We start from the raw sequence: 24,459 nt of genomic DNA, 5'->3' as shown, positions 1-24,459 counted from the left end.
ACAACCACCAGACAGTATGGAGCACTGTCTAAGTCTAGGCACAGACATTCAAAAATCCAGAGCCTGAATTGATTAAATCTTTGCAGGTTAGTCTAACCTGGCTAGGCTAAATCACTTTGTAACTGTACAGACATCCCAGACATGCAGGCACATGCCTGCAGTGGCTCAGGCTAGAAGTCAGAGGATGCTAGAGCAGCCCTCCCTTTCCTTCCAGTCCTGACCTGGGGGGTGTGGCCAGGCCCCAGCAGGACACTTTGATTAGTGAAGGATTCCCCTCTCCCACCTGACCAGCCTAGCAGGGAACTGATAACAGTGTTTATTACCCCCAAATCAGTGTTTATTACTCCATTAAGAAAACAGAGGAACATTACCAGCTACCTGTTGATTTTCCCTTTGTCCTGTCTACCACACTATGGACCATAGCCAGCATGTGGTCTGCTAGCTAATGCTGAAAGGTGTCTGTAAGGCAGAGGGGATGTGAAGGGGAGTGGTGGGGAGCAGGCAGATGCCTGCAGTTTCTGCTTGAGCTCCAGCCAGGGAGCAGAGGGGAGGGGACAGCTCTGCTGTGGAACAGAGAGCCCCACCCAGCCCAGAGAGCATGCTGGGAGTCAGCTTTAACTTAAATCAGCAAGGGGTCTGGGACAGCCATTGCATAAAGTGGTTTGACCCAAATCAGTTGAGTCTGATACTACATTCAACCAGGTTTATCTCAAACTGGTTTCAGCCTTTTTCAAACTGGTTTATGCGCACTGAACATCTGTTTTGTTACAGGTTTAAACCAGTTTCTGATCACTTAAATTGTTTTATGTGTAATGTCTGCCCCTAACTTAAGAAACAAAAGTCTGCAAAGAACTCCCAGATATTTTGCACCATGCCAGCATGCAGGTGGGCACAGTCCATTCCAATATGCATGTCATGTCTGTGAAAGAGATGAATGTACTGTTAAGATTACAAATGGAAAGACAAGAAATCCTCATGCTCTGTCATCCCCAGGACTCAGTGCAAACTCGAAGCCTTTTAGATGAATAGCTAAATCTCAGTAAAGCAAAATGCACTTCACTTATGTGCACAGCATATTGTTTCTCATATGCGCACTTCCACTGTGCATTCTCATATCTACACTTAGATCTGTTGGCAATGCATGGTCTTGACCAACTTGGTAAGCATCTAAACATTGTCCAAAAGAACTACTCCTTTCTCTATTTCATAACCTTATTTGAACCAAGCACTTCTTCAGCCTGGCTGTGCTAAGCCAGTCGCTGGCGCACTGAAATAAAAAAAAATCTTGTTAATACGTCTCTGTTACTTTCCTACCTTATTTAAGACTCTGCCTATGGCGTAGAGCTTGGACAAAATACCAGTTTAGAAGAATTAAATCCATTGTTTGCTAGCTAGAAACTTCCATCAGGGCTGGCCAAGAAGTAAATATAAAACATAACATTCAAAGGGCCCTGAATACTGATGGAGAAATTTCTGGCAATGCAGTCATACCTCATGTCTAAACTGAATCTTGGAAATTAGCCCCTCTCTCTTTCTTAATAATTTCATTCCAAGGCCCTATTGTGGCTTCATTTTCATGCACATCTGCCCACATCTGCCTTGCAAACAACATACAGCAGGGTTGCTGTTCCCAGAACATAGCATGTAAACAGGAAATTACAATTTTGGCATTTTCTAGCAAGCAAGGTTCAAAAACCCCATGGAGCTTCCTCTGTACTGTGCTGTACAGCTTCCCCCCTAGCCTTAAGAACTCCTGCTCAGTTTCTAAGCTGCTAGTGTCTTAGAGTTCCAGCATTCAGTGCTAGAAAAGGGCAGAACATACTGCAAGTATTCCCCTGAGGGTAATCAAGCTCAAGTCAAGTCAGCCCTGAGGCCACTGCGACCACTAGGGCACTTTAGATGCTGTAACAACCCTCCTTCACTCTGCCCTGTGTTTGGCTAGCTTTGTACACTCTGCCAGTTGAAGCCCAATCCAGTCCTTAATATTGGTTCCCCAGCTCTTGTTGGGTCTGCCTCTTTTTCTCTTTCCCATTGCTGTGTCCTGCATTATGGTGTTGGCAAGGGTGTCCAGTCTTCTCGTGATGTGTTCAAACCACTGCAGCTTCCTCTGTTGCACAACCTCCAACTATGGTTCGTAGGTTCCAATTTCTTGACTAATTTGCTGCTTGATGGACTCATTGGGCTGGTGCTCTGTGTACAAGATGTGAAGCAGCCTCCTAAAGCAGCACATTTCAAATGCCTCAATTCTATTCTCTAACTTCTTATTAAGTATCGATGCCTCACAGCCATAAAGCATCGTAGAGACAACTACTGCATGCAGCGATGTAACTTTACCTTCTGTGTAATATTGCTGCTTGTCCAGATTTTCTTTAACTTTTTTAGTTGGCTGGTGGCAATGGCTATTCTGGTCTTTACTTCCTTTTCAGATGTTAAGTCTTCTCTGATGGTGCCTCCCAAATACTTAAAACTTGTTACTCTTTCTAGTTTTTCATTGCTGATCTTCACATCAACATTGCTGTCAGTGATCTTGGGATTTGTCATGACTGCTTTTCTTAGTGCTTATTTCCATTTTGTAGCTCTTTGCAGTTTTGTCTAGCATTTCTGTAAGTTCTTGAAGCTCTTCAGATGTCCCTGTTATCAGTTCAATGTGTTAAGCAAAGCGCAGGTTCTTGATCTTCCACCCTCCAACTGATATGGTTCCTGTGAAATTCTCTAAGGTATCTGACATGATTTGCTCAAGGAAGAGGTTGAAAAGGCAAGGTAAGAGCAAGCAACGTAGGCACATTTCTATTGAAGTCACAAAACATTCAACAATATTGTTGATCAGCACTCCACTACTTGCATTGCTGTGAAGTTCTTCTACTAGTGTTATCAGAGATCTGCTGATAGTATGCTTCTTCTTAGTGAGCCAAAGTGCTTTGTGTCACAACCTATCAAAAGCTTTCTTGAAGTCTATGAAGTATGGTGACATTCTTTTTGTGATCACAGTGCTCTTCACACAGTACTTGGATGTTGAGGATTTGCTCTGTGGTATTTCTGTATGCTCTAAACCCAACTTACTTTTCTACCAGCATGGTTTCCATTTGAAGCTTTGTGCATTGGTGGAGATTCCCCTGTTTAGGAAGGGGAATGATGACTGATTTCATCCATTGGGTTGGCCAAGTTTTCTCCCTCCATATCATGTTGCAAATTTTGTGAAGCATGCTTGTTATGTTTGTTAGGGTGACAGTGTCTGGATCCTAAGAAGCACTGGATTTGCAGCTGAATAAAAGGCTATAACCTGTGGCCTAGCAAGCTGCTAACCACAAGGCAAAATGGTATGTTACAAGTAACATTGCAAAATGCTTAGGCAAACATTTTCCTAACAATGCTGTAGTGTTGTAAGATATATAGCTCATTGTGTAAGAAAAACAGCATGCAGACCACCAGCTATCGTTGGGAGATAAAGGAGAAGCAAGACCTTGAAGACAGTGAAGAAACCAGCAAAAGACTGCAAGAGACTGAAAAAAGATGGGGTCATGGTCTTAAACATGCGTTCATAGCGAAAAGATGTGTAAATAAGTTAAAAGCAAAGGCAATTCCATGCTAATGAAGTAAACAGTAATCAGAGGCGGAGCTTAAGATGGGAAGGACTCAGGGTGAAACAAAGGAGGGGCAAAGGTGTAGCAAATGTTAATAAGCATAAACCAAGGTATATAAATATGGAAAGAACTAATTTTTGTGGCAGCTCTCCGGTTTGTTGGAGCATTGTCCAAAGCTGTCTCCATTTTGAATAAAGCTGTTGATGAGCAATGTGTGCAGGTGATGCGTGATGGCATCAATTTGTTGTCTCCCTAGTCGTTGGGCATCACATGGAGTAGAGGTCTAACAATGTTGTCACCTGTCTTCAAGAATTCTGCAGCTATGTTGTCTACCCCAGGTACTGGCTAAATCTTCAAGCATCTAATGGGTTCTTCTGCTTCTTAAGGTTTCTGCATCTTCCTCTTCAGTGTTTCCAGGTACTCCTTTCTCTAGCTGGTCAAGTACCTCATGCTCCATTTGGATGTTGTAATTATAGGGTTCCTTTGTATACTGTGCCCATATCTTGTGTTTTGCATTGTTTTCAGTAAGTATTTTTCCATTCTTGTCTTCTACAGCCACTGTTCTTGCTTAGTGTGTTTTTGTTATCTTCAGGCTCTCAAATGCTTTCTTGCTGTTGTTGTTCTCAAAACCACTTTAAATTACTTCACACCTGTTCAGAATCCAGTCTTCTTTCACCTTTCTTATTTCATTTCTTACATTCCTGTGTGCTTCTCTGTAATTGAGACTGCCAGATTCTGAATCAAAATGTTTAGCTTTCAGTGCTTGTCATGCATCATACATTTCCATGATTTTGTTGTTCATCCATGGTTTACTCTTTTTCATAGCCGTTCCAAGCAAATCTTCTGCTGTTTCTTTAATTGCTTGAATGAATCCATCTGTAATGTTTTGTAAGTCAGTTAGCATTAGAAGTGGTTCAAATTTTCCTCCAATTTTTACGTTGAAGTCAGCCTTTATTGTGGGATCCCTGAGTTTTCTAGGTCATATTGCACTATTAGTGTATTTTTGTTTGCAATCTTCTTCAGTTTCAGCTTTATTGTCATCGTTACTAAATTGTGGTCACTGCCAACATCAGCTCTGGGAAATTATTTGGTTTTATTCAGATTGATGCTTGATTGGAAATCAATTAGACGTGAGAATGTAGTTTAATTGATTCTTGCAGGTGCCATCAGGAGACATTTATGTGACTCTTCTTGATGGTTTGTGCATGTAAACTTGTGTAGATAAAGCGAAAAGTGTGATATGAGAAATAAAGTCACCAGATCTAAACGGTGGAGATGAAATGGGGTGTTCCAAGCTTTCACAATCCATCCACAATCCATGAGGGAGAAGGTAGTAAAACATTTCTGGCATATTCTGGGGAAAACCTAGCACTGAATGTATTCATAGGATGGTTTGGTGGCAGCTGGCAAGGCAATGACATGACAACTGCACTGACCTAAAGGATCTGTAGGGAATCCCAGACCTAGCCTCCTAGATCTTAGTTTTCTCTGCACAGCTGTAGTTTCTCTGCTGACATGGCCTTCTGTCCATCTAGCAGCAGGCTGGCTTATTGTGAGCCTGTTGGCTCCATCATCCCACAGCTTTCTTTTTGAGCGTGGAGTTGATGCAGAAATAAATGACCAGGAGCAGTTTGATGTGAGAGCCACTTGTTGTAGAGGGCATTCTTCTCCCCCTCTCTGGCTGGCCAGACCGTCTGAAACGGGGCATGTTCAGAACCACATGGAATTTCCCAGAGGGCTGCCAGCAGCTTCAAGTTGGAGGAGTGTGTCTGAACGTGCTTAAAAAGCTTCCTCCCCCACCACTTCCAATGCTCATCTCATCCTCAGGCCTTGCTTACTGCCCTGTATGCCAAGTAACAAGCAGGTGAAATGGCTCTGCAAGACCAGCAGGTTTTGGGTGACACTTGAAAGGGAACCTCTGATTTTTGATAGGGTGCCAAGCAAAAAGAACAGCTTGCCAGAACCCTTGCTTGTTAACAGCTCTTTGCAGGAGAAAGACCTGCAGGGATGGAAGAACTTTGTGCCCAGTACAGGAAACCACTTTTTATTAACCAGATGCAGCTGTTTGATGTTTAAAATTCACAGCTCTCGAAGAAACTTTTTCTACCTGCCTTACACTGCTGCAAAGCAGACTGAGCAGGTTTTGAATCTACATCTCTGATCTCCAAGGAGAGTGGCCTAACTGCCTGGCTAGGGGGTGGGCAAAGTGTTGAGGGAAGGAATATTCTCTCAGTCTCTTATTCATTGTATATCACTTTGTTTAAATGAATATTCACTGGATCAGAGAAAGTGAAAAGGACTCCATAGCTTGGTGGTGAGGGCACTCATATGGGACCTGATTTTAAATCCCTGTTCCAAAACGGACAAAAAGGGGATCTCAACCCAGGTCTCACCCATCTCCGGACAGGGGCAAGCAGTGGATTGTACCCAACTCCTTCTGGAGCTGCTCCGCTTCATTAAAAAAATCAAATATTCATTGACTCCAGGACTCGAACCTGAATGCTCTATATGACTGCTCTGATCATGGTTTGGAGAGTCTTTCTGGCCACTCTCTCTGTCCCAATGAATATATAGTTGAAGAACAGTGTGAACAGTAGGACTAAGAAAGGTCAACACCATAACACACTAATATGGTGGACAGGGCACTTTCCTGGGGATTCAAGTTTTCTTTGGCTGAGGAAGGTTTTAAACCCAGGCTTTCTGACATCCCATATAAGTGAGAATCACTGGCTTCTTGGCTTAAAGTGAGGTGGATGGTGAAGGGGGAGCATTTCCTCCAGTGAGCTGGTTCTGCAACTCTCCCCCAAAATAACCAATTTCAGCAAAAACTATTAGCCATTCACTGAATATATGGAATAAAGAGCATTTCCAAACCTCAAAGGCCTTGCACACAGAGTGACAGTTTACACATCACTACTGCTGTGCTGTTTGGACACAGATATGGAAATCTTAGTCAAGATACTTTGCACTGATCCTTACAGTTGCCCGGCTACAAAAGCAAAACACAGGGTGCACGTTCCACCGACTCAGTTCTGAATCTGGCTGGTAAGTAAGCGGTAGCTTCCCAGGTGTTTTCACCATGCATTTTTTAAAACATAGATGAGGAAAAAAGACTTGTTTGTGTTTTGGTTGTAGAGTAAAAAACAGCAATGACAGCAGCCTTACCATATGTAAGAGAGGGACAGGCAGACAGTAATTCATCAGTGACAGGCCAGTACAGTATGCCCTACTTGTTGTTGTTCTTATTCCTCATCACCACCACCTCCCGAAGCAACGGCACATTTTCCATCTCCTTGACACAAAGTGTGGCATTGCCTGGTGTTTTCAGTGTGTTGATTTTGGACAAGTGAGTGCTACTGCCCACCCAACTCCTCCTCATGAGCCTGTTGAATGATTCACCAAGTGGCAGACAGGCAAAATACTTTCCTACTTACTCCCAGCCCATCCTGAAGACCTCAAACCCCTCTTAAAGGGGAACTGAGGGAGAACTCCCCCTTTCTCCACATATACACACACTTTCCCGCTCACCACCCATCAGTGAATGGCATCTGCACACTCTCTAATGAGTCACAGGAACAAGGAGTCTGCTGTGACCCTAAAAACCTGTACAGGACTCTCTGAAACAGCCCTCATGCAGAGAATTCATGGAGCTGAAATACCAGATTCATGCTAATGCCATAAGAAAACTCAGAGCCATTTACTGCCAAGCACTTCTAACATTTTCACTTCATTTTCTCTGCTATCATTTTCTTTCTTCCTTCCCAGTCCCTTGCTTTGCTGCTATCCTCCACAACTGTCTTAACTTTTGAGGTGGAGAAGTTGGAACATTTCTGCCCAAGTACCAGATTCCAAAGCAAAAATCATTCCCAATGTGAGCAATCTCCGTGGAGGAAAGGAGTTTTTCCTGGGGCCTCTGAGACAGCAGCTTCCTTTTCACAGACTTCTTGTCACACTTTTAGCTTCTTTTCTACCTTGGAGAACTCAGAACAACAGCAGTCTCCCAGGGCATTTTTACACATGCATGCACTGCAGTGCCAGATGCTTTGAAAAGCACCCGGCACTACAACACTTACAGTTGTACAAATGGTGAAATGTGCATCAGCACTGAGAAAATGGTGGCAGTGTGCTTTTGAACTAAAACACATAGAAGGTGCTTTAGTTCAAAAGTGCACCACTGCCATTTTCTGCATGGTGACATGCATTTCACCATTTATACAATTGCACACAGACCTGAACACAGTCATGGGCAAACCAGGCAGCCACTCAGGGCCGAAAAATGTGGGGAAAAAAATTGCAAAAGAAAGTTTTAATACTGAGCATGTACAAGGGGACCAATACTAAAAGTTCACCTGGGGCTGCCAGGAGTCTAGGTACACCACTGGCTGTGCATGATGCAGCACAGTGCGCATCAACTTGCATGTAGAGCAGACTTGATTAATCAAGCGTGCTATGAAGTGGCGGATCTCTGGCTCATTGTGGGACCCAAAACTGTGTGTATAAATGCCCCCAATGCTTGAAGAGGGGTGTTTTTGCCCAAAAGCTTGCAAAGAACTTTTCCCCAACTGTTTAGTTGGTCTAATAAAAGATATCACATCTACCCAAAGACCCATCCCTGTCAGCTTCCTTTAACACTCTTCTATCCTGGAAGAAGGGTTGGCGGCAGAGTGGAAGGACAAGAGGACATGATGAACTTTTCCTACAGAGAGTAAAGCTGTGCTGCTTCAGCAGGGCCATACCCCATAACTCCCTCCTTGCTGGCTTTGCCCCCAGGACCACTACAGAATCAACCAGATGGCTACATTCTCTGCTATACTGTTGACATTTGGGACCCACATACTACAGACCTAGATACACAAAGTACACAGGCAGGAGGAAGACTCTTTTCCACTGCTACTGTCACCCTCTGGCCCTACTGCCACAGGAACTGCTCAGACATGCACTGTTGGGCTGGGAGCATAACAGCCCTCATGATTAAGAGGTCCAAAGCTAACATTTCACAATCCTTTGGAACCTGGATCTGTCCATCCAAGCCCTCAGAAACAATGGCCACGATGGTACACAGTTTCATGAAAAAAAAACAACAACTAGTAAATAGTAGAAACCAGGTATAGGAGACATTTGTTTGAATGCATGAAGGGGCCTGTTCATGCTATCTTCTGACCTAGTGGTGAAATCAATGAGGTGCTGGCCTATGAAAGAGGTCTGATGGGATCAGATATTGGACCCATATTTGCACTCTCTAATACATGCCTTTTCCTAAGTTATGCTGAGGAAGCACCTGTGCGGAAGCAGGCAGAGACAATGCAGTGAGAGAAATAGCATCGTGAGTCAGTAGTTACCTTGTCTCCTCTTGGCCCCCGAAGGCCAGACGTGCCCTGTGGGCCTCTCTCTCCATTACCGCCCTGTTAGAAAAGAAGCAAATGCTGGTTCAGAACCCGCTACACAGTACTGCAGGCTCTGGTCACATCGTGCTCTTCATTTGCCCTGGTCACACAGATCTTGGACGATTCTTTGAGGAAGGTCATAGCATTGGACCAGATTATCCTCCTACCATGTAAACTGTAAAAGGAGGCAGGAGAATCAAAATACCTCAGGTGCACTACCACTTCCAAACCCCACATAGCCTACTGTGGAGTGACTGCTGAGGGCCACGAAAAGAGAAGTAACACGTGGCCTCTGTGAGGATGGCCAAGGTCTCCCCTGAATCTGTTACTCCAGAGCCAACATGGAAGTATCCTGCAACTGAGAATCCAAGACAAAATGTCGTGCATAGGTTTCAGGTCTTGTTCCCTCATTCAAGGACTTGCACAGGATTTAGCTTCAAAACTCTGACTGAATTATTGGACTGGACTGAACTAAACCCTAGCACACTGTTGGTAAAGCCTCAGTGCATACTCTGAGGCTCACTGTGTACATCAAGAGAAGAAACCCATTAATTTCTTTCCTGTCAGACTTCTAGTTTTACCATTATGTTCCTGATGCTCAACGCTGAGTTACCCCAGCTCTGTTGAGGACTAGTCAAACACAGCAGTTACAATGCCCTATATCTCATCACTGTGCCATATTGCAGGAGTCTCTTACCCTTTCTCCAGGAAGGCCATCCTGACCAGGAGCTCCCTGCACAAAAATAAAAGCAGTGTTAAAACACTTGAAGCTGCCAACAAATGTAATCATCCATTCCAGAAAAGTACAGATGACTCACCTCATCCCCCAGCTCCCCTTTCTCTCCAGGGGGACCAACACTCCCAGGTGGACCCTACACAAATAAATCAGACAAAAGCAAACAAGATAAATCCGAGATGAGTTTGAAATAAAGCCTTGTGGCATTGTTTTACAGCTGCAACCTACACAATACAGCTAATCTTCAGAAGAAGAAAGCTGGCCAGAGGGACAGCTTCTGCCTTCAGACAAGAAGGTTGCAGCCAAGGGGGAAAGTCTCTGAAGATCAAACTTTAAGATGTGCACTTGCTTCTTCAGCACTTGCTTCTTCACCTGTAATGGGAGTTCCCACGTGAATAGACTGACACACTTGTGTAAGTGTTTTGAGAGTAGGTACTAACAGGGAGCAGGGTCACTGTTCAAACTGTTCATGCATCCCTCTCCATTTGCTTCAAAAGTTTGTGACAAAGCAGCAATGTTTGCTTTTGAGTCTGGATTTTTAGAAGAAATAAGAAACTAAAGGCAGAAAGCTATTCTTGCTGTGACTGACTGGGTGGCAATGTTGCTGCCATATAAAGCTAGTCATAGCCCTGGCACCAAGACATGGAGAAGGAATAACAGTACAAAGGTGAAAGGAGGGGCAGCCTTAGGTGAAAGCACTTTACCGACCTTTTCTCCAGAGTTTCCAGGATTTCCTGGCCTACCAGCTTTTCCATTAACTCCAGGCTCTCCCTTGACAAAAAAACCAAACAGTGTTATTAAAAATAAAAATCACTGTTCCCATCTCAAATTGCTTCATCTAAACCAGTACATTTCAGGTATGTTATATCATATTGTGAGCAATCAAAAACATTTCCTAGGTTCTTACCCAAATTATTTCCCTTCAAGATTGAGATCTTTTTTTTTGTAGGCCATAGAGAGAGAAATCCAGGGTAAAAGACCATGAGGGTCTTTGTTACCCTCTACATAAGTAACAGCCTGGGGACAAGCAGATCTATCTATATGCTCTTCCAACTTCCAAGAGAATTGCCCACTTTGAGCCTTCTATACTTAAGGATGTGAAGTGGCAGTGTTTATGTTTATCCATCTCAAAGGAAACAGGAGTTTAAAAATGAGAAGCTATGAAACCAAACAGGCTTCTATATCCACCTTGTACTATTCTCTAACCAAGCCGGGATTGCAGGCATGTATTCTGTGGATGCTTCTGTGCATTCTAATATTAACTCCAGGTCACTTGGCAAATTTCAGGAAGTGATATGTTATGGTGAGTCACCTATTCTTATGAGAAAGGCTTCAGAGCCTGGGACAGTGTTTTATATGAACCCTCCAAAAAAAAATATTCCAGGTTCATGAAGAATTTTACACTGCTGTTGAACAGAACAGGGACACAGCAGGTTGTTGACCTTGTAGGCAGGTTATAATAGGAACTAGAGGGAAAAAGGAAGGGAGGAAGATTTCTGAGGTTACATTAACAGGCTCAGCATAGTTTTATGAAAACTTGCTAAGAGCACTGAAAAGCCTTGGGGTGACAGAATGTAAGTCAAGAAATTGAGCTTCCAAAATTCTAACTCCTTTAGTTGACAAAACCCAAAACCTCCTTGGAAACATGCCTATTTAAAAAAAAAAAAAAGATGTGATGGTTCTAGATGCCCACAAGCCATAGAACCAGGGCTGCCTTGCTGAATCTCTGCTATAAAGCACAATGTTCAGCAAACTGAAAACATTGCTGGAGGGTTAAAAACTATGCATAGTCTGCACCATGGAGTTTTGTGTAATGGCTGATATTTTAAGAACGTTCAGAAATAATTCAGCGACAGCCAGAAGTGTAACAAGGCATCTGGGTGCCCAGGGCAACACGATACATAGAGGCCATGATTGTACAGCTGTCGTGAACGCTCTTATTTTTCCACCCTCCTCCCCCAAGTTGGTGTCTGGGGCTGCTGCCCCTGTTGCCCCACCCTGGTTATGCTACTGGTGACAGTCATTTCAATCTTCTTTTATGAAACCTGATGTGAGCATTAGCACTTTGACATTTTACATTTCACATGTCTCTAGAAACAGCCCACCTTATTGTTTCACCGTTATTCTGGATTACCCATCTTGGAACAGCAACATTTGTCATGAACCACTGCAGTGAATTATGCAAATTGAACAAGCATAAGGAGGCTGAGGATGGATGAATCGCTGCACTCCTTGGCTTCACTCCAGAGCCTATTTGACTAATGAATGCCTTGCTTGCTAGTCATCCTAGAAGGATCCCCCACCAGTAGCTGCCATGAAGAAGACTTTTTAACACTATGTAACTTTTTATACAATTGCTCATTTTTATACAAGGTGGCGTTCAGTTGTTAGATTTATTTGGAGCTCCAGCTTGATTTTTTCTTCACCCCAGAAGTCCACCATGGGAAAGCCTCAGCATATAAATTAATTGGACCATTAAAAGGTCAGTAACAAAATCAAGATAGTTGAACTCCTACACTTCCCTAGGCCTAGCAAGAGAAGCATGTTTGACATCACACTGAGAAATGGTGAGCATCCGCAAGTCCCACAGATGTCTACAAGAGTTTTGCCCTGAGCTGGCACTAGAAGCTCAGCTCCATTGGTATTAATTTTGGTCCATGAATTTGCATTCAAGGAAACTTCAGTAACAATAAATGATGCATCACTCACCATTAACCATTAAATACATTTTCTATGAGTGGTTTCCAAGTCTGCTCATCTCACTTGTAAGCTTCGTTATGGAATTTTCATTTAGCAAACAATGACCTGCCATCCCCTGTACCATTGACAGAATAAATCTGAAGCTGATGTGTGGTTGAATGAATACTACCTGAAATTCATGACTCACCTTTGATCCTTTGAGGCCATAAGCACCAGGGTCTCCCTTAGGTCCAGGAGGGCCTTGTGATCCCTATTGCAAATAAGCTAGTATCAATGTACATAGAAAATCAAACAGGCATCAAACATCCCAAATATCCAATTAAGTTTCCACCATTCTGACTGAAGAGGCATATCAGTAAATTAATCGCATGTAAAGGGACCAAGGAAATTGAGAGCATTTCAGAATTACATGCCTTCATGGGGCTGAGTCACATGCTGTGTCTTATGAAAACTGCTGTAAACTTTTATATGCTTTTGCAATGAAAAAGTAAATTAAAACAAAGCAGCTTGTGATCTCGGTCCTGGGTGGATTCAGGAAAGGAATGAGGGGGGTGCTACCACATGCACTTCAGCTGCGTGGCCCATGCTCAGTGATCTCCTGAGCAACCTGCTGATCAGTATGGGCTCCTGACAGACCTCTGCCTGCCTGTGCCTGCCTGACCTTTCTGAGCTCACCAGCTGGTTGGGATGGGCTCTTGCCAGACTCATTTCTTTTGCATGTCTCTGGAGCCTGGGGGAGACCACTGCTGTTGTTCCTCCACCCATAACACCTTCCCTATGCCAAATTTAGGGGCAGGGGAGAAGGAGGGGTGAATGGCGGTGGCCATCACACCTCTTGGGTTCTGGAACTGTATTAAAGCAGCCACTCCAGCAAGAGCCTACACCAACCAGCTGGTAAGCTGAGGGAGCTCACTGCAGCTGGAAGGGGGTTCAACTGCAATACTGCATTGCCTTGGGATTTGCCCAAATTCCAGTTGTTGGAGCAGAGCAATAGCAATTCTATTTGAATTTTTTATTAACAGAGATGGAACATTATGTTCTGTACCATAAGCTGACTAATAGGAAGGGATCAAATCACTTCCTCCAAATGACACACCTGAGAAGATGGCACAATTTGACACACAGAAATGAATGACTAAAGGCTACACCCATGTTCCTATACAATTTTTAGGAAAAAAGTGCCCCTTAAAAGCCATCTCATGGAATGCAAACACCCATCATTCACATCAATGACTGCAATGTAGCACAGACATTTCCAAACTACCATTAAATGAGCTAGTGCAGGTCCCATCATGCAGGTCAACACAGGTAAATTCACCCAGCTTTTCAGGTAGATTTTGCTGCCCGTGTTGAGCTTTGTATTGCTACAGCTAGCTCACATCAAGTTGGCTTGTGTATCTTAACACTAGACTATAGTCACTATTCTGGTGGCATATCCCATATTATCTTTAGGTGACCTATATACAAAACACAGCTGGGAAATTAGTTCCCTATCTGGGAAATTTTCAAGCCTAAAACAGCTTAAGTATTTTTAGTGGAATAACTATAATTTTAAGATTTATTTTAATTACCTAATCCATGAACTGATAAATTGCCTAATGTACAAACTGATAAAACTACATAAATGCCCAGTGTAAATAACGTTGCATATATATAACCATCTTTCTATCTTGGATTCCTTTAGAGGATCATCTTGCATGGGTGAATACTTGGTGTCATTTTTTGTCCTCTCTCAAACATTGAAGCTCTCCTTCTAGGAAAAAAACAAGCAAGTAGGTTTGTGTGCATTGCATGTTTAATGATAACTTAGGGCTAAAAGCAATGGTTTTCCACATTTGACTATTCGGGCCTTAGGGTTTTGTGTTTGAAAACTGTGCTTCAATAAAATTGCTACTTTTTGACAAATTTCAGGATGTCTGAAGTGTCATGAAATGCATGTCTTTGTTTTTATTTAAAAATGTATTCAACTATGAAAGTAATCATCATGCATAAGTGTCATGGCTACAATCAATTACCTCTTTTGAAGGTTAAGTTATTAATCAAGAATTTCACTGAAATGTTTCTGTGCAATATACTCAGAATCCTCTATTTTAACCTATGGTCAATTTTGGGGTTTTATTTTTTGGGTCTTTAAAGAGAGAAGCTGTAATCCACAAAGGTAGGGTAAAGTCTTACAGACACCTATGCATATGACTGACTTTTGTCATAGACGCATGTATTTCATGGAGTTTAAGCCTAAAAGGACGGTTAAATAATCTAATCTGACTTCTTATAATCAGATCATCTAACCTGATTTCCTATAATCCTTAAATTTAATCTGTTTCTTCTGTATTGATCTCAATAATTTGTTTTTGGCCAAAGCCATCTTCCAGAAAGTGATGCATTCTTCATGGGAAGGCACCAACAGATGGAAACTCCATTATTTCCCTTGGTAACTTGTTCTAATGGCTAATTCTGGCTTTCAGATTCATCATCATCATCATCATCACAGATCTCCATTTGCTCTATAAAATGAATCCATTCTGATCTAGTGCTCTGAATGTTCTTGAATAAAACAAGTATACAACAACATGTGGCTAATAACAGCAAATCCACAGGTACTCTGGAACAATTTCTACCAGATTACATCCACCTCCTAAACCCCCCTACTCTTCTATTCTCAGATGACAGGGCTGAGGTGAGGAATTCCATCACATCTCTGCAGTCACAAATATGTCACCTCTCCACTGTGATTTCTCCTGGGCCCCAGGAAGTGCCACATATTAAGATTCCAGGTGGCTGGCAGGCTGATTCCCAGTCACAGGCATTGCCATTCTTTCTACAGTGCTTTTAATTAAAGACAAGGTATGTTAAAGAAAGACAAACCACCAAAGTACATACGTCAAATCCTGGAGATCCTTTGCAGCCTGGTAACCCAGGATATCCATCTTCACCCTATTAGGAAAGAAAAAAGGCCTGCAATGATCCTCCTGCTGAAAGAGCCATCATGGTTTATAGGAATGAAGGCAGCTGGAGGTGTGGAGCTCTTACTGTATTAAGCTCCAGCATGGGAATTCAACCCTGCCCAAGTGGGTCAGTGAATGGGATTCCCAACTCCTAGTTGGCTCTGGATCTATTGATTAATGCTGGGGTGGAACTGGACAGAGGACATATGCTTAACTGTGAGCACATGTTGCTGCTGCATGGACACAGCCAGCCAATGGTCTAAGATCAGTGCTAGAGGAGAAGCCAAGAGCACAACTAGTCTGCATAGATATGATGAGCCCCTGCAGCATGCAATAATCAGATGGAATCCAGATAAAAGAAGGTCCCCGACTGAAGACAGAGGAGTGACACTAGGGCTGATTTTTCAGCTGTCTGAGATAACCATTGTTAATTAAGATGGCTGTTTGTCTCAATATAGAAATTATCAGTGATTTCTGAGTGAATTCCTTCTTCCCCAAAGGCAGTAGGTCTCCAGCCTGAGTGAGAGCTTGGGACTGACTACCAATAATGGGAGCTATCCCACAGAGTTCATGTATTCTCACAGTGTTCCCAGACACTGCTGCAATGGGTTGGCTACAGTGTAGATTCACTGTGGGCTGAATCCTTCCCTCACTAAAGAGATGAGAGGAATAGCAGAATGAGGAAGCTCTGCATGATCCATGGAGAGGCAAGCTCTCAGCACACAGGATCCCGAGCTGGACCTGGGGGGCTGTGCTGCCAGCTGGAGGGTTGGGTGTGGGCCAGAGCTGCACTGTTCTTCTTTCCTTGACCCCCCATTGCAGTGGCTTCACAGTCCCCAGATCATGGCCTACTTCTGCACCAAACCCTGATCACTCTCTGGCCTGAGGAGATGGGGAGTAGGAAGCCTCCTGAGCTTCCTGGCCCAGTGGCAGGTTTTTCTTGTATGAACACCCTGTGGTTTTGTGGGTGGCAATACTTGTGTACAGCTGTGCCTGCCTCCATGCCCCAAAGGCAAATCTTACCTTCATGCCATCAATACCATCAATACCACGCCTGCCCTTCTCTCCCTAAAACAGAGAACAAGGGAAAAATGGTTACTGCATCTTCACAGCATCAACAGAAAAAAGAATGATTGGGGGGGAGGGGAAAAAAGCTGCTACTGACCTTGGCTCCCTTGGATCCTCTGAAACCCTGTGGAGGGAGAGAAGAGAGAAGTTAATGCCTATATGCAGAGCATATTCATGTCTTCGCTACACTGATATCTGTGATCAGCCCAGTGCAGAGCAGCAGGGGAGGGCTGGAAATAAGGGATGCAGTGTCTCCTTTTGAAGTTTGCCATTTGTTCTCTAGTAAATGAAAAGGGGCTTTGCCCCATTCCTAGCTAAAGGAGGACAAATTCACACCAAAGGGCATTTTGCATTTGCAAACAGCATCTCTCTTTTGTGCATGTACTCACTTCTGCCCGTAGCACTTTATCTCCATCCTGAACAGGATGTTACTTCTACCACAGCCCTGGAGCAGTAGACAGAGATCAGAGGTGGGCACACAAGGAATGCTAGCTTTCACAGTTAAAGAAAAGGATAGCTGATCTTGACTATTGCTCCCTGAAACCTAGTTCCTCCTCATTCCATAGAACAGGGTCCTTCACTGCAGGTGCCCTCTGATCACACCTTACTGCAACACAAGGTCATAGCGTGCAGCTTTGTAGTGATGCTGGGCCAACAGCACTCAGCTTGGTGATGCTCTGCATTGAACAGGCGAACACCACGGGAGTTCATCAGACAACTTCAGAATCCCTGACAGGCCTTGAAAAACCCTACTTCTTTTCAGATTCCTGAAGCAAACCATACTTGGTGCAAGTGTGATGGGTGGGGTTGCCAATAACCAGTCATATAGAAGGTGTGTGTAAGTGTGTATCAGACTCACTAAGATGACAAGAGAGTGAAGTATGCTTAAACAACAGTGATGTTCCTCCCTCCATGTGTTTTGACAATGGCAATGGGGGAGATTGTGCTTTACCTAGTGAGAAAAGCTGTGAAGACCACTGTCATTCAGCAGCGTGGGGAGGAGAGGTTTCTCACAGAACACAGGGAGGGTAGATAGTTGTTGCAGTAAGACTGTAGGGATGAACAGAAGACAAGGAAGGTGCATCATATGCTATACTCACCTTCTCTCCTCGACTACCTTTGTCTCCCTAAACACCAAAGACAAGAAAAATAAATTAATTAATTGCACATAGGCATCAAAATACAGTCTAGGAAACAACACAAGTAAAGTTCTACCTCAAGCTGTAAAGGACACTTGACGTACCTTCATCCCCTGGTAGCCAACAGGTCCAAGGTCTCCTGGTGGTCCCTAGGGGACAAAATGAAACAAGTTATAGACTTTATGGAAAGAACTAGCCAACACAGGCAGCTACTTCTCTTGCTTTTCTGCAGCATCCTGGGAATATGCAGTCACCAAGGGGATCTGGTGACTCCAACTCTCTCCTTGATGAATCCCTACTTTTTAACTACATTTTTAAAAAAGCCCACATGCCTCAAAACATCACATTCCTGGAATATCTGTCTCCTGATTCATTTTATTCTTCTAATTCTACATTGACTTGTTCTCCACTTTTCATCATCTGCATCCACTTTTCATCATTCATCAAATGCCCAGTTTCCTTCATCTGGCCTCCAATCAGCAAACACAAAGGAAAATTACAGATTTATTTCAGCCGGAGATACATAGGGCATTTTAAAGCAATTTTTGCTCCTGGACTTGGAATGCAAACTTCATTGGTAAATCATATTGAGCAATTCCCTCTTTATATACAAGCAGAGAGTAATGCATCAGCTTCCATGTTGCAAACATCTGATCTGTTTAATTAGCTGAAGGAAACCTAATTACTTCTTCAGGCAAGCAGGGAAGCCATTCATGCCCTCTGATCCTTTCACTGTAAAAATGTGGCCCATCTCAAGGGGTGTGGAAATTGCACACATTAAGAGGTGTTGTTGTTTGGGATGAATATTAAGTCTATGCAAGAATCTCTCTCTAAGGTATTTCAAGGTTGAAAATACACAAGCTGACTAACTGCAGTAATGTGTGTGGGGAAAATACACCTCTAAAAATAAACGTACCTTATAAAAATGGGAGGAGAAATGGGAGGATGTTTTCCTCATCCTATTTGAAGATCATTTGCTAAAATACAAGCCTCTAACACTGCCCTGTTTTTAGTAGGAAAGGGGCATCAGAGCATAAAATACATAGTAATGCGGGGTGGAGGATGGGACATTTGATTCAGAGAAATACCCTCTAGAAAAAGTGGCTATTTTGGGTGTGGAACAAGCATGCCTTGTGGCCAGAGGTTTACAGAGAGGAGGAAGGCCTGCCCATCTGAGCCAGCCTCAGCATCATCACTGTCCACACCACTTGTGTGGTGTTCCACAGAAACCTGGGCACCCTGCCTGGATGTGGAGAGGGGGATGAGAGCCCTTGTTTCCAAGATTATAGTTACCTTGGCAGCTACATCTATTTGGCTACAACTACCTCTTTCCGCTTCTCTGAACTGTTCTTGTAAGACTGGGATGGGAGCCAAGCACAAATCTTGCCTATGAAAATGCTGCTAAGCCTCTAAGAAGAGCTAAAAAGAGGGCAATTTTAGGGTCAGCAACAACAAAACATTGAGTTCTCAGGAGAGCGGACCACGTTTCAAACTCAGAATGATCAGGGAAGTCTTTACCCTTGTGGATTTTACTTGCTACCTGATCCACCGAAAATTGAAAGGCCTGTTTTTGCCAACTGCTCTGGTAACCATTGTTACTTAATGTACTACTTTGGTTGGCTTCCTAATTGGTCCTGCACAGATGACACTGAACCCAGTCCATCATCCTTTGCAACACGGGAACACAGAGCACAGGACTGGAAGAGACTTCTTAGGCCATCAAATCCAGTCTCCTGCTATTGCAGGCACTTATCTCATAAAATTGCTTTCATAAACCTATCAAGCTCCACTTTAAAACCACTTAGGTTTCTTGCCCCCTTACTGTTCCTAGTGACAGGCTGTTTCAGAACCTGACAGCCATAATGGTTAGGAACCTCCTGCTAATCTTCAGCCTAGATTCATTTGTGGCCATTTCATATGGCTTTGTTCATGTGCCCCTTTTTCCCTTTAACCTTAGAGAGCTCTTTCCCCTCACTTGTGTTTATCCTCCCAATGCATTTATGAAGAGTGACTCTAGCATAATGCAGGGTTGTTCAGAAGAAGGTGAATACATAGAGCTAAGGTGTTTGGGCACGGGCAAAAGCAGGCTGAGTGGAAGCTGAAGCTCTACCAAGTTTCACAAGAATCATTAAAGGAAGTGTTCAAATTTGCTGATGACACTAAGATGTGGGGGGACGTGGGCACACTAGAAGGAAGCAACAGGCTACAATCAGACCTAGACAGGTTGCAAGGGTGGGCGGATGAGAATAGGATGGGTTTCAACACAGACAAGTGCAAGGTGATGCACCTGGGGAGGAACAACCGGCACCATACCTACAGGTTGGGGAACTCCCCTCTTGTCAGCACGGAGGCGGAAAAGGATCTTGGAGTCATCATTGACTCCAAGATGAACATGGGCCGGCAGTGTGGGGAGGCAGTCAGGAAGGCCAACCGTACCTTGTCATGCATCCACAGATGCATCTCAAGCAGGTCCAAAGAGGTGATCCTCCCCCTCTATGCGGCACTGGTCAGGCCGCAGTTGGAGTACTGCGTCCAGTTCTGGGCGCCACACTTCAAGAGGGATGTGGACAGCATGGAGAGGGTCCAGAGGAGGGCCACTCGCATGATCAGGGGACAGCAGGGCAGGCCCTATGAGGAGAGGCTATGGGACCTGAACCTGTTCAGCCTCCAAAAGAGAAGGCTGAGGGGGGATCTTGTGGCCTGTTATAAACTAGTCAGGGGGGATCAGCAGGCATTGGGGGAGTCCCTGTTCCCCCGAGCACCACCAGGAGTAACCAGGAATAACGGTCACAAGCTGGCAGAGGGTAGGTTTAGGTTAGCTATCAGGATGCGCTACTTCACAGTCAGGGCGGCTAGCGTCTGGAACCAACTTCCAAGAGAAGTGGTGCAGGCTCCTACCCTGGGGGTTTTTAAGAGGAGGTTAGATGAACACCTTGCTGGGATTGTTTGACCCCAGTGCTCTTTCCTGCCATGGCAGGGGGTCGGACTAGATGATCTGCTCAGGTCCCTTCTGACCCTAGAAACTATGAAACTATGAAAGTTCCAGTCAAAGTGTGGCTTCTCTTGCAGCCTCCCAGTCAAAGTGACACCAGTCATTCCCCTACTTACAGGCGTTCCCGGGTCTCCTTTCTCCCCAGGAAGACCTGGCTTTCCTCTCTCCCCCTAGAAGACAAAATATTAATGAAGTTAAGACATGATTGCATCCTATTTTTTCATATGAAACAAAAGTGGTCCAGATCATCCACCTCAGATAAATTTGGCCCAAAGAATTTGCATTTTATTAGCTTACTCTTAGACTCTGCTGGATGTGTTTCCAGTTTCAACATCTAAGAATGTGACATTTCATATATTTGATGTCTGTGACAAGGACCTTTCTGATTCATAGAAGATATACATTTCTAGAACTACCATAAGAAAAAGAAGTAAACTCTGTATATTGGAAATTGTAACAATGGGTTCACAAAGCCTTGTTCTCATGTTCTCCCCATCTCTACTTACTGAACATCAGAGAAAAGCAAACATGGTCCTGAAAGTGATCCTGACAGTTCCTAAAAAGTGGGCTACTGTTATACTCCGTGTGAAAGAGGTTGGGGAAGGGTGGGGGTAATCACTGAAGGTAAGTGAGTGCAGGAGAAGGGGGTACTTCGCATAGCCAGTATGGATGGAAGCTTTTTGGTTACAGGCATCATAAGGCCTCCCAGTACCAGGGGAGCCTGTAGAGTACAGGGCCTTGCCTCATGGGAAAGTAATATATAACCTTCTCTTGCTGTGCCCTTCACCACATTCCTGGTGGAGATGAAGGCATGGTTCTGAACCCATCCCTGCTCCTCTCATTCACACTGCTTTGCATTTGGTTAGCATCAGCCACCTTGTTCTCCCTGCTGATAGTAACTCACTCAAAGGTGAGGTCCCAGCAGCAGTGCTTCTTTTGTCATTTGGGAGTGGGGTGGGAATATCATAGACCTACTTTTGGCACCTCCAAGGAGAGAAGTACTTGATATTGCCCAGTGCTGGCCAGATAGGACTGTGAGCAGCATCCATATAGGACCCTTATTCATGTCTTTCTGACTAGACTTTAAAGGATACAGCTGGGGTGTAGGCAAAGTGAGGGTACTTTTGTAAGCTATCAGGCAGCAGCAATATCTGGCAGAAGGTGGCAAGCTTTAGTGCGGGACAAGTGGCGTAACAAAGTTAAAACCACTGCTGCTGTTCTCTGCTTAAACCATTAATCATTATTGTCTTGATAAAATAAGCCTTGCTTGGGACAGCTACAGGATAGATAACCACCCACATAGAACTAGATGGCAAATATATAGGTTTGGGAAACCAGGAACATCCCATCTAGTGTCTTGCCCATGTCTTTCCAGCACAAACAGCTTCTGTTCTTGTGATATACCCTTATTACCTGGTATGGTAGCTAGTGTTGATGTTTGCTTACTAACCTCATATCCTGGGTCCCCGGGTGGCCCTGGAGGCCCTCTAGCAGGCTGTAAGAGACCAGGAAGATATAATTGTTAGAGTGGCCACACATAATCAAACATGGAGAAAAATGTATTCAATAGGAGTTAATAGAAGGCTGAGAAAGCTACTCACCTGGCACTCATAGGAGCAGCACTGTTGAAAATAGGAAAAAGTAAAGCATTAGAGGCATGAAGGGGCAGGATGATGGATATATCTGAGTAACAAACCCTCACTCCCAGGCAAGAACTGAAACATTCAATTGCCACACACCCACACCTGAACTCAGCCACCCTGGATAGTGATGGGCAAGTTGGACTGGGACATGTTTACAGATAGACAGCCTTGGACAGCAAGTCTTGCTGTAAAATGTCACTAGGCATCAAAGGGATGTGGTGTGACATAAGACCATAGTCTACAAACTAACCATTTGCCTTACACAGGGAGGTCAAGTTTTCCCTAAGGGAGAAGATACCAGCACATATCCCCCTATCCACTCTGGACCTGAGGAGAATTAGTACTCTTGGCAACACTGATTGGTCTGGTTGATCCAAAGCACTGTAAGCTTTGTGTCTAGCCAGGCTCCACCCCACTGGGCACCTTCTATCAGCTGGTAGCAACTGCTACGGGACTGCAGGCTGCACTTTTGCCAGCCAATGTCAGGAGAGCTATCCAAGAAGACTTTCAAGCATGGATTCAGCAAGACAGGAGCAACCTCTCTCAGCCACCTGAGCTCATTCTTTTGGAGTGCAGAGTAGTCTCAGGTTAGCTCTCCAGGGCCTGTGAGTAGCCACACTGCTCCTGCTTACTGCTCTTTATAGCACAGACTGTTAAAGCAGGGCCTTCAAGATACTGGGCTCACTGTTATGTTGTACTCCCAGAAGTGCCATTTCAGATGGTGGAGGCAGTAGGTTTAGAGGGGAACCCAAGCATGTGGAGAAACATAACTGGAAGACTCACCACTTGTTCCACATTATTTTTCTGAAAAAGAAAAGAAAAAAGAGCATTTGATGAGATCACATGGAACAGCATGACCAACTGTATCATGCCTGTGCAGTAGGTTAGAAAGAAGAGCAAACAGGAAGGCAAGAGGAAGAGAATACTCACAATCATATCAATGATGGTGTCAATTGTGTTTTCCGTGTCAGCCGGGGCCTGTATAAGGCTGGTTGCTGTAAAATTGCGACGATAGTTGTTGTCTGTAGCAATTACACTCAGCCTTGGCTCCTGTGGTACAACAAGACAGAGCAAAGTCAGACTTACAGGGATACAGGTACCTAAGTGCCTTCCCAAGCACCCTCCCATCCAAGGCTGGCTCAGATGACAATTCAGCCCAGTCCATGCTGTTACAGGTGACCAGGTATTTGATATTAAGTCCAAAAAAAAATCCACTTTTACACCACACATCTGAAGCCACAAAACACCCCAGCTATCACCCTACAACCTACTTAGGATCTTCAGTACAAAGCACCAAAGGTCTCAGCAACTATAACATGCCACAAGGAGAGAGTAGCAGAAACCAAGGATGCTACTAATGCCATATGCCCCTGCAGTAGGAGGGAATTTGTTAAGTGAAAGATGCCCAAATATTCCTAGCAGTAGAGCTGGAGTGCAGTTATAGCCCTGATGGTCCAGGAAATGTACAAGAGGCATTTGTGATATCTTTTATTGGATGGACTGCATAGGTCTGAGACCTGAAGACAGGCACCTGATGCTTAAAAGCTCATCCAACAGCTGTCCCAACTATAGAGCAGGTCCAATAAAAGATATCACACAAAATCCTTGTCTCTCCTGCAAATGATCCTAGGAAGAAAACCGTATCCTATATTACAGAGAAAGGCAGAAAACATCCAACGTTCCCAGCCAGTCTGACCATAGTGGGGATTCCTTCCTGACTCCAAATCTGCCAATTGGTTTAAACCTGAACACGTAAGCAAAATGGAGAGGTTTTCCACTTCAACAAATACAACCCTCTAATTTCTAATTGTAGCGGTGGCCAATTTCTGATGCAGAAGGAAAACCCTCCTGCCCTCCACCCATCCCCATCACCAAATTATGCTTTCAAGGTGAAAAAATTCTTCCTGGGCCTTACTGCCTTTATAAATCATATCTCTAAGTCATCTTGCGGCTCTGTACATGGCAGCACTGCTGTTAAGAACACTGTTTCTGTTCACACACTAGAAAAATGCTGAAAACATTTTAGCTCCTATATGCCTTTACTACTGTCACATTAATCATCCTGAACTTATTATTTTGCCTTACAGTCACCAAAATCCTTCACTTATGTACATGACTTGTTTTACTAATGCAAGCTGGACTAGGTATTTGTCTGCTTGTCTCATCAAGCTGCCAGAGACAATCATTTTGAATCCAACTGAGTCAGGAACAGACTTAAAGAAAATTTCACCACAGTGTGCAAGCAATGCTAATCTGCATACGGAAACAGAG

At 44.0% G+C, this 24,459-nt stretch overlaps 1 protein-coding gene across 1 annotated transcript in view; it reads right to left on the bottom strand.

Annotated features, from left to right (window-relative positions):
- The window catches only part of COL6A1 (collagen type VI alpha 1 chain), an 87,267-nt gene that overhangs the window by 41,889 nt on the left and 20,919 nt on the right, over positions 1–24,459 (bottom strand). The window contains exons 5-19 of the mRNA XM_019523273.1: positions 23,119–23,238; positions 22,972–22,992; positions 22,147–22,167; positions 21,996–22,040; positions 20,662–20,715; positions 17,658–17,702; positions 17,515–17,541; positions 16,512–16,538; positions 16,370–16,414; positions 15,282–15,335; positions 12,589–12,651; positions 10,410–10,472; positions 9,784–9,837; positions 9,663–9,698; positions 8,921–8,983 (exon numbers count right to left, since the gene is read on the bottom strand). Coding sequence (XP_019378818.1) covers positions 8,921–8,983; positions 9,663–9,698; positions 9,784–9,837; positions 10,410–10,472; positions 12,589–12,651; positions 15,282–15,335; positions 16,370–16,414; positions 16,512–16,538; positions 17,515–17,541; positions 17,658–17,702; positions 20,662–20,715; positions 21,996–22,040; positions 22,147–22,167; positions 22,972–22,992; positions 23,119–23,238 — 738 coding nt within the window. The remainder of the gene's footprint in view (positions 1–8,920; positions 8,984–9,662; positions 9,699–9,783; positions 9,838–10,409; positions 10,473–12,588; positions 12,652–15,281; positions 15,336–16,369; positions 16,415–16,511; positions 16,539–17,514; positions 17,542–17,657; positions 17,703–20,661; positions 20,716–21,995; positions 22,041–22,146; positions 22,168–22,971; positions 22,993–23,118; positions 23,239–24,459) is intronic.

This window comes from Gavialis gangeticus, unplaced genomic scaffold, assembly GCF_001723915.1.
Source record: "Gavialis gangeticus isolate Ggan-Ray unplaced genomic scaffold, GavGan_comp1, whole genome shotgun sequence".
NCBI classification, from domain to species: Eukaryota; Metazoa; Chordata; order Crocodylia; family Gavialidae; genus Gavialis; species Gavialis gangeticus.
Note: the sequence above shows the minus strand (reverse complement) of the source record. Positions and strands in the feature narration are given on the sequence as shown.